At 43.2% G+C, this 10,498-nt stretch overlaps 1 protein-coding gene across 1 annotated transcript; it reads right to left on the minus strand.

The window, feature by feature from the left end:
* Positions 1-1,079: 1,079 nt before the first annotated feature.
* Positions 1,080-4,598, minus strand: HEXIM1 (HEXIM P-TEFb complex subunit 1). The gene has a single exon (XM_003768411.4). The coding sequence runs from the start codon at positions 3,764-3,766 to the stop codon at positions 2,702-2,704; it is 1,065 nt and encodes a 354-aa protein (XP_003768459.1). The 5' UTR covers positions 3,767-4,598; the 3' UTR covers positions 1,080-2,701.
* Positions 4,599-10,498: the final 5,900 nt, after the last annotated feature.

Raw genomic sequence — 10,498 nt, forward strand, 5'->3', positions numbered from 1 at the left:
ATATTTTTGCAAATCTCAATGCTTGGCTTTATAGAAGACATTTGGTTACCTTATCTGCGTCTCCAATCTCTTACAATATTGTTTTGGTTAATTATATGAAGAAAATCTAACCTCAAACTATGTAGTTGGAAAAGGGAGTGCTTCAATAGGCAAATAAAATCTTTTGACATCTTGTCCCTCAGGGATTTCCTGGGATCATATGGTCCTTGTACCATACTTTGCAATCCATTGTTTTTAAGGGAAGGGAAAAAATCTGGAAGTTCTAACACTTAAATGTCCTATGACTTATACAAAAAAAAAAAAAAAAAAGGGAAGAGGGTCTATTAATTAGAATGGATTTGAGTATCATTTGTGAATTTATCAGTGTAATCTCCTGTTAGAACAGATAATTAAGTTGATGAACTGTCTCTCTGCCAAAAATGCTATAACTAGTTAAATATATGTAGCTCCTACCTTGAAAGTTTGTTATGGTATTTGTATCTTGGTTATGGAAATTTAAAATTATAATACAAAACTGTTTTCAGGAGATTGCATGACTCAGTAAAAATCATTCAAAAGTTATTTGGATAGGTAAAACTAAACAATAGCTAAATTTCTGCCAAAAATTGACCATAGATTTCTTTATTATAGGTAATAGATTTATTTAAATTCTTTTCAAGATTAAGACTTCATTCTTCCAGTGGTAACAAATTAAGATCTAAACAACCTCCTTTTTTTGTTTATAAGCCCTGTGACCAAAGGTTAACTGTTAACACTCAAACTAAAAAAAAAAAAACAAAAAAAAAATACTACTTTGTATGCAAAGCCAGAGGGCAGTGTTGTCATTTTGCCATCCTAGAACAATTTGCTGGTACTGCTGTATGATGTCATGTTAGAAGGAGAATTGAAAACGCAAAAACTATTTACCAAAATAAACCTTTAATATTTAGTCCAAAGGAAGAACTGATAACACATTTTTCCCAGTGGAACATCTCTCAGAATGTGTCTGGCTCAGTATTTAGTAGTCTCATCAAATTCTGACCAGTTGTAATTTCCCTGGATTTGCTTTTATCTTACTGAAGATACATTTTGGTATTCTATTTTTACTCTCTGAATTTTCCCCATTACATAATAGGGATGTTCCAGTCAGGACACAGTGTGGATGCTCCCCTCTAATGTTAACTGCAAAAGGCCCTCAATCTGAACTCCAGGGAATGAAGTACCTTGATTTTTCTCTTAGGTTCCACTGGTATATGTGACTATGTTAACTGGAAACCATTTTAAGTTAGAACATTTTAAATGGCTACCATTTTATTAGGGTTTATATTGGCTGACTTTTTTTGATCCAGATCCCACTGAAGTGGTATGGTTATGGAGAATTATGTTCATGTTCCCATCAGTATGGGGCAGAAATTACCTTGCTACTGATCATCAATCCTGAGAATTAGGAACAGGGCAATTGATTCCCAGGAGAGCCCCTAGCAATTGCTATTTCAAGATAATAACTCTACTGTGAGCATTTCCTACTACCTGCCTTGGGGTTCTAAGCACCTAACTCTGGATGCAGGTAGAGAAAAAAAAAAAGCTTGCCAGGCATTGGAAAAATGGTAGGTAATCCATAAATCTGTAGTTCTGCATGGTAAGCCACTCAATTGAACAATTGTTCTTGGAATGCCAAAATAGCCATTCTTTCTTTTAAATGCAATTTTCCCTGCAACAAAAAGGAGCAACCCAAATTTATCTATCCTAACCATAGCCAGCAAAAAAAAAAAAAAAAAAAAAAAAAAAAGGATTTACCAACAGCCATTTCCCAGGGACTCCATCCAGCCTCACAAGAGAGTGTAATATTGCTGAAAAACAACTTGTACCAAGGAAATTGGGGTTGTCAATTGTTCACTCTTCCTAATATTTTGTTTACATGTTTGTCAGCAGGTTTTTTTGAATGACTATTAGGAAAGAGTTGTTTCAGGCTCTGGAATTATAAACATGCAAAACCTTGCTGCCACCTCCTGCTGCCCCAAACATCTTGCAGTTTCTAACAGCACAGTAAAATAAAATATCAAGGCACTAGAAAGCAAGCACAGAATTAACATTGCGGTATTTTGCCAGTGTATATTGTATTGAACATTTAAATTTACTTATGGGAAAAATACATAAAAGTTGGAGAACCTTTAATAAAGGGCTATAAAATAGTTTTTCGCATTACCGACCAAATATGCCTTTTTTTTAAACACCCCAGGATTAAACACGAAATGCAAAAATATTCTCTACTGGAGAATATTATTTTGATATCTCTAGAAATCACACTGAAACTGTTACATTTATAAATATTAAATTTATTGTAACTATAGAATGGATTTAATGGTTTTCAGATTTGGCCACCTTATAACTCCCGGTTTTGAGGGTTTTTTGTTTTTTTGTTTTTGGTTAACAGAAAAAAATGCATTATAATTTGAGTCAAATTTACTTACATCCAAAAAATACACATTCATTTCTTCTAAAAAGGAGAACAAGAAAAGCAACCCTTCAGATTTCACATAATTAAAGAACAGGAAAAAAAAAACCCACTATGTTATAGCTAAAATTTTAAAACAATACAAAGCCATGGGGTTTTTCTTTTTTGATTATGTCATAAAAAGGTTCACTGTCATATACACATGTATATAATGTTACATTCCATCACCATAAAAAGTCCCTTTCCCCCCTCCCCCAAAAAGTTTGACTAGTCTCCAAACTTGGAAAGAGGCGCTCTCTCCTGCTGTCTGTGCAGTTCGTTCTCTTTCACCAACTGGAGATTCTCAGCTTTTAGCCGATCCAGCTCCAACTCTAGTTCTCTTACCCGGGAGTCCTCCCCAAACTTCTTGCACTCCAGCCGCAGCCGGTTGTTCTCATCCTCCATCCTGGAGAGACACTTCTCCAGCTCCATATATTCTTTGATCAATTCCTGCTTGCTCATGTTCTGGAGGCTCTCCGCATGGTACCGTTCATAGGTCTCGGAGAAATCCCTCTGGAGAAACTCACTTCCGTCCCCCCCCATCCCATCACTGCCCCCATCCTCTTCTCCCGCCTCCTCCAAGAAGTCCTCATCACTTGTATCGTCCGATTTGGCCACCGCCCGCTTGGAGTAGAGGCCAGTTTTCAGGTCCGGTTCCTCCTGATCATGGTCATCCATCAGGAACTGGGTCGTGTTGTAAGGGGCGACCGGCTGTCCTTTGGCAAACATCTCGGCTCGAACCCGGGATGCCCGCTGGCTCTGCTTCTCGTCGAACTTCTTCTTCTCCTCCCAAGTCAGCTTGTAGTAAGGCTTCCAGTGCCGCTTCTTCTTGGAAGGCCGTCTCCTGTGCTTCTTCTTCCCCAGCTGTCTTTGCTGCTGCCGCCAGGCCTCCTCCTCTTCCCCGATAGGAACTGCAAACTTGTCGCCCCCATAACCTTGGCACGACTGCGGAGGCTGGGCTCCGGGCCTTGGCCCCTCACCCAACGGCGGTGCGGCGGCAGCCCCGACAGCTGTCAGATCGTCGTGGTTCGGGCCCTTCTCGCCCCCGTCTGGGCAGCCGAGGTCTAGGCACGCCACAGTCGCCCTGGGAGGGGAGGCTGGGGCTGGATTCTCCCCTCCCTCCTCTTTACCAAGGTTCGCATCAAGTTCAGGAGAAGCTCTCGATTGCCACCTACAGTCCTCCCCGGGGGGCTCAGTATAACGCTCCGGTCTGCCCATAGCACCTGTACAGTTGGAAGAAGTTTGAGAAGTCTGTTGCTGCTGCTGACATTGAGACAGAAATGGCTCAGCCATGACTGGATGGAGTCCTCTTCTGGGAGAGTTGGAAGAAATTTTATAGAGTCACAAAGTCCTTTCTTTTTCCTTTTAAAAGAAAAGTGTTTTTAAATGTCCCGCGGGTCTTGTCTTGAACGCCGGCAGCACGGATAGACGGATGTCTTCTTATCGCCAAGCCTTCCGCCTACAAACTCCACTCCAAACTTGGAAAGGGCGCTTCTGGGTCAGCAAAGGGTTAAGAACCCCCTAGCTCGGCGGGCAAGCTAGCTGGCGGGGCTCAAGGTCTGCAGCACCAAAAACAGTATGTATGCGGGTGTGTTGGGGGAGGGCTCACCTCAGGCCCCCCCCCCTCCCCAGAATCGGGGGCAAAGCCAGCGAGAGTAGCAGAAGCAGCAAGGTGAAAAGTCCAAAGGGTTAAAGAACCCAGTCCCGAAAGGGTTAATGCCACCAGATGACGCGCCTGCGAGGGCCTGGGTCCGTAAAGGGTTAAATCCCCTGCCGCAGAGCCCACAAGGGGTTAAAGTCCCAGGACCACTTCCGACCACTTCCTCCCACTTCCACGGGTGTCGCTCCGGCCCCGCTTCCCGCTCCCTGGCCCCGGCCGGAGCCTCAGCCGAGGACGGACAAACTCATCTCCCCCTTGGCTCGGCGCTCTGCTCTAAGCTCTCCTCCTCCGCCTCCTCCTCCTTCTTTCCCCCCTCCCCCTTCCGACAGCACAGCTTCCGCCTCCTCCTTTACTTTTACCCCTCCCAACCTGCCTCCTTCACCTGCCAACTTCCAACTGCTGCCTCCCAGCTCTCTGTGCTGCCTTATATAAAGGAGCCAGCCCGCCCCGCCCCCGCGCAAGCGCACGGCAGACTCTTCCGCGGCACGCTGGGACTCGTAGTTCAATGTCTCTTGGGACTAGCGTCCCCATGCGTTGACCGGATCAGCCAATCGTCGGGCACGCGGGGGGTGCCTCCCAGCCCCGCCTCCCCGGCCGCAGGATCAGTGCGACCAAAACGTGCACTGCTATAGGACACTATGAACGAGACGAGCGGAGCGAGGCTAGCCAATCTTCGGAAGATTAGGGCGGGTTCTGGACGATACCATAGTGTTTAAAGAATAGGAGAAGACTCGCCAGTTCCAAGTGAGGCTTATACTCTAATTTTTCAAAGAAGATACGTTTTAAAGGATATCATCAAATATTTTCCCCAGTGGGACAATTCTGAGGCTGGTCAATGTTTCCTGTACTAAAGGTAAAATGGTACGTTCCGAAAAATAGTCCCCGATCATAATCTGCTTTTGAGCCCTACACAGAAAGGTGTTAGCACAAGGGAGTTGAAAATAGGATTGGAATCTCTGTCCAAGTCCGAGTCAGAGCCCGAGAGACTGCCAATATTAGGTATTCCTCCCAAAAATGAATCTAAGAACGCCATTTGCGGAAGGATATCTAAAACGTATCTCTTTTGAGACCCGGAAGGGCGAAAGGAGACGTAAACAAATCAAAAAGAAACGTGTACCGGCTTAAAGGCACAGGGAGCTGTCGCTCCCTACTTCGGCCTAGGTTGGAGTGATGGACAGCCCTCCTTTGCTACGGGTTCGAGTCTCAAGTCCTCATGGATTCTTCTGGAGACTTACAGAAGAGTGGGAAGGGGTGCTGACCCGAGAGTCCGAGCCCCGAGTTCCAGGCCTACGGGCGAAGGGGAGGGAATTTGTAGCTCGCTTCCGGTTCTAGCGCCATCTCTGGCTCCCTACCTTCCAGAAGCCTCTCCGCGCCGCCCCTTCCCCCCCACCTGGGGCCCGGGGCCCTGTCCCGGCGGGGGGTGCGTAAGGCGGAGGGGGGGAGGGGAGGAAGGATCTGCACCGGAGAGGAAATCTAGAACTGAAGATTGAGCCCTGTCTTCGCCCTAACGTCCCCCACTCTCTGCTCGGGGTAGAATCTATGGATCTCTAAACGTTCATACGCTTAGACATTTTTCTGATAGGCCTTTTCTCTCTTCCCGTCACGCTCCCCTCCTTTGCCCCAGGGATCCTAAAAATCCGGACGGGTTGCGCCACGCCATCCCCAGCCCCGAGTTGCCCAGAGCCCCCGTCCGTGCCTCTAGGATCAGATCTATTATATATGCGCGCTGCAGGTGAGCGAGGATCGTTCCGTTCTCCAGTATACATTAGACGCTTAATAAATGCTGATTGATGGCTGCCAAAGCCTGTTTCGATATTTATCACACCCTCACGTGGTCTCTAAGGCCTCCGGTCATGCTGCTTGCCCCACTATTCATTCTATCTCCTGTCCTCCTGCTACGCTCCATCCCCCACTGTCTGTAATACCCCAAGTATTGAGCACCATGCCTGCTGCTTAATCAATGCTAGTTGATGATTGACTGACTTCTGCTTCTTCCTATCTCCTGCCGCCTCTCAGGTGAGGCCTTTCCCGATCCCTCCATTTGTTAGAGCCTTCCCTCCTCCTCCCCCCCTCCCATTATTTTATGCCTCGGTCGTGTCCAATTCTTAGCGATGCCATTTGTGGCTTTCGTGGCAGAGATAGTGGAATGCTTTTCCTTCCCCCAGACCGTCTGACAGATGAGGAAACTGAGGCAATGGCTGGATGACTCACCCGAGGGGCTGCAGCTGCACCCCCTTGCTTCCCAAGGGTTACGTTTTTGTCACCTCCTACGGGTACTTGTATTTGTAACAAAGTGCTCGCCACCAAATAGGTAGCTGACAGATATTTGCTGATTGATTGATTGGTCCCCTAGACATTTACCTGGGTTCCGGTTGAGGGGTCAGATCCTTTGCTTCCCTTCCTTGATGGAAACCTGGGTAAGGACTGAACCTGCAAACATTAAGAATGTTTCTTTCCTTAGCCAATCTATAAAGGATATAAGTCTGGTACTCCTAGACTAAGTTCTTGGAGAGGGGTTAAATAGATTTTGGATTGTCTCCTCTGTGAGGAAACTGCAGGCTGGCCTTGTGGCTGGGAAGTTGGAGGCCTCGTTTCTGATTGCACCCGGCCAACTGCCTCTTCCCTCTCTGAGGCTGTTTCTTCCTTTGCAAAATGAGAACCTTGAATTCTGCAAAGCAGTTTGGAACTATGCACAGAAAAACTTAGCAGCCTGTAACTAGAGTCCCCTTTGACCCACTGATATTCCTGTAAGGCCTAAAGAAAGAAACCCCAAATGCACAAAAAAATAGCAGTTCTTCTTGTGGTGACAAAGAATTGGAAACTAAGGGATTGCCCATCCATTGGGGAATGACTGAACACGTTATGGTATGTGTATGTAACAGAAGGCTTTTTTGCCGTAAGATAAGGAAGAGTGTTCAGAGAGAGTTGGGAGGATTTGCATGAACTGATGAAAAGTGAAAGGAGCAGAGTAATTTATAGAAAGACAATATTATTGTAAAATCAAACAACTTTAAAAACCTTAGGAATTCTGATGGGGTAATGACTAACCATGATTCAGAGGGTTAATGATGAAATATGCCACCCACCTCCTGATAAGAGAGATGAAGGTCTCAAAAGGCAGAATTGAGATTTTTTTTGGTCATGTCCAATATGGAAATTTGTTTTTCTTGACTATACATATTTGTAACACGGATTTTACTTTTCTTTCTTTCTCATTAAGGAGGTGTAGGTTAAGGCAGATTTTTGGTGATAGAAAAATAAAATTTAATTTAAAAAATAGTATACTCCCTGGCACAAAGTACTTAAAATGTTTATTGAAAAGTTATTTCATTTAAGCCTCATTACAACTCTGTGAGGAAGAATCTAGGAGTATTATCAGATCCCGTTTTATGGAAACAGATGCTTACAAATATTGACTTTTGTATTCTGATATCACATAAATATGCTGCCCAGATTGTCCTTGTCAGAGTTCATGTAAAGAAAATAGAGATCTTTAGAATATCACATCTAGGACACTACCCCTTCAAAAGCTGGGACAATTCAACTGGGGTGCTACTGGGGATACCAATTTGTGATTTATCAGACTTTCAGTCCTCCCAAGAAGTTTACAATCTAACATTAAAGCAAGTGACTTTAGTTCCATTTTGGGATATCTGTCTCTGTTTGACAGTTTTGAGGAGCTATTTATTTAAACACTATAATGAAATTTGTGGAGGTCTGAGGAAGTAAGGGAGAGAGGCCCAGGATCCCTGATTACTTTAGGAAACATGTTGGGATGGGCGGTATCTTGGAATTAAATGAGGATAACAATCATTAATCCAAAACCTACTATGTGACATACTATGATAAGGCCTTTACAAATATTATTTCATTTGAATCTCACTACAAACCTGGGAGATAGTCATGTGTTATTATCCCTATTTTGCAGATAGAGAAAGAGGGCAAGTGATTTGCCCAGAATCACATAGTAAGTGGATGAAGTTAGATTTGAACTCAAAGTCTCAAATTCTACTTCACCACTTAGCTTTCTCTAATTAATTAAATGCCTCTCTGCAGACTTCTATCTGATCATATCCTTAGTTCTGTGTGTCACCCTTGATGGCTGTGTCCCTTCCACCCCAGATTCCCCCAACACAAGCTCTTTCCAAATCTTCCCTATTCCCTCTTGAGAGCCTTCTATAGCCAGTTTCTTGATTTTAGTCTTTTCATTCCCATAGTCTCCAAGGGTGAAATATTAAATAGCTTACCAGGTTCCCCCTGCCTCTAGTCTTTAATCCATTTTACACACAGAAGCTAGAAAGTAATCTCTTCCTGAAGTGCTGTTTTGTTAATATATCAATGTTAATTATTATTAGCTTTTAAAAATGGTTTTAAACTTAGGTTTTCAGGCTCCAAAGTGATTGTTCTTTCTACTTAGATATTCTAACCAAAGCTAGGCACTCTGAAATTATTATGCGCTGTCTCTAAATTAGGATTTATCTGAAAGTCTGGAGCTTTCCATAGAAAGCTAGGAATTGAAAAAGAGTTTTTCAGAAATTACTCATATAGAAATGATTGAGGCCAGTTCCAATGATCTTGTGATGAAGAGAACCATCAATACCCAGAGAGAGAACTGTGGGAACTAAGTGGGGATCATAATATAACATTTTCACTCTTTATGTTATTGTTTGCTTGCATTTTGTTTCCTTTTTTGATCTGATTTTTCTTGTGCAGCAAGATTGGATTTAACATATTTTAACATGTTTAACATATATTGGATTACTTGTCATCTAGGGGAAGGAATGGGAGGAAGAGAGGGAAATTGGAACACAAGGTTTTGCTAGGGTCAGTGTTGAAAAATTATCCATGCATATGTTGTTGGATTTTTGTTGTTGTTGTTTTTTGCTGAGGCAGTTGAGATTAAGTGACATGCCCAGGGTCACACAACCAATAAGTATTAAGTGTCTGAGATCAAATTTGAATTCAGGTCCTCCTGACTTCAGGGCTGGTACTCTATCCACTGCACCACCTAGCTGTCTCATGCATAAATTTTGAAAATAAAAAACTTTAATTTAAAAAATTAATTTAAAATTTTTTTTAATTTGAAAAAAAAAAGAAAAAAATTACTCCTATAAATGATGGTACAGTGGATAGAGTCCAGGCCTGGAGGCAGGAAGACTCTTCTTCCTGAGTTCAGATATGGCCCCACTTATTAACTGGGCATGTCACTTAACCCTCAGTTTTCTCATCTGTAAAATGAGCTGGAGAGCATCCAGTATCTTTATTAAGTATCTTTATTAAGAAAATTTCAAATGAGGAAGAGTCAGAATAATAGCAAATAACAAAATAACAAAAATGGTTTAATCAATGGAAATCACAATAATGAAAATACATAATTATTTGATTTGCTGCTGAGGTGGGAGAGCTTTCCATATGATTAACAGTAGAAGCCTCTTCTCTCCAATTAGAATAGGACCTCCTTGAGAGCAGGGTCTGTTTTTCTGCCTGTATATCCAAGGCTTAGCACATTCAGTTGCAGTATAGACCCCTAATTATCTTTCATCCATTCACAGATGAATGAAAGCATGCCCATCTCTAGAGGTCGACCCTATTCTCTTTCTAAACCTCTAAGAACCAATATTTAGCGAAAGAATTTTCAGATGTATTTCTGTTTATGATGTGAATCATGATGTCTTCCCATCAGACTGGGAGCTCCCCAGCAGTGAGCATTTTGTTTCTTCCATTGAACTCCCTGAAGGTAGGAACCTTACAAGGCTTACTGGAAAAGAGCATTGGATTTGGAGATGAAGCAAAACATGGTGGGAATCCTTGCTTTGTGCCTCTTATTTTCCATGTGGTCTGGGGTAGGGCATTCAATCCCTGGAAGCTTTATACAGCATCTCCATTCAGGCCCTTATTACCTCTCACCTGGCCGGTTATAATAGCCTGCACTGCATCCTGGGCCATTGCCAGTCATCTTGACTTATGTCTTGTTACTGGATTCTGATGACTCTGGAGGAGAGGGAGGCTGATGACCTTGCACAGTTCTGCCTCACTTAAGTCCAATTCACTCACAAGTCAAGCAATCCCCTTCCTCCTGTCATTGGTCCTCTTTGAGAAGGAAGGACAAACAACAATAGCCAATTAGATGATCTCCCTATGTTTCCCCCTTCTCCCATCCATCCTCAACCCCCCAAAAAATGGCATTCCTAAAGCACAGCTTTGACCTTGCTCAATAAACCCTAGCTTCCTTAGCATCAACTAGAAACTCCTATTTCGCCCTTAAAGTTTTTTATCATCAGCCTTCTTATCTTTCCCCTCCAGGATCTCCAGCCAAACTAGCTAGATTTGGGCCAGACTAGCCTATTTGCTGTTCTTCATACATG

The sequence above is a fragment of the Sarcophilus harrisii genome, chromosome 4 (assembly GCF_902635505.1).
Source record: "Sarcophilus harrisii chromosome 4, mSarHar1.11, whole genome shotgun sequence".
In the NCBI taxonomy this organism is placed as follows: Eukaryota; Metazoa; Chordata; class Mammalia; order Dasyuromorphia; family Dasyuridae; genus Sarcophilus; species Sarcophilus harrisii.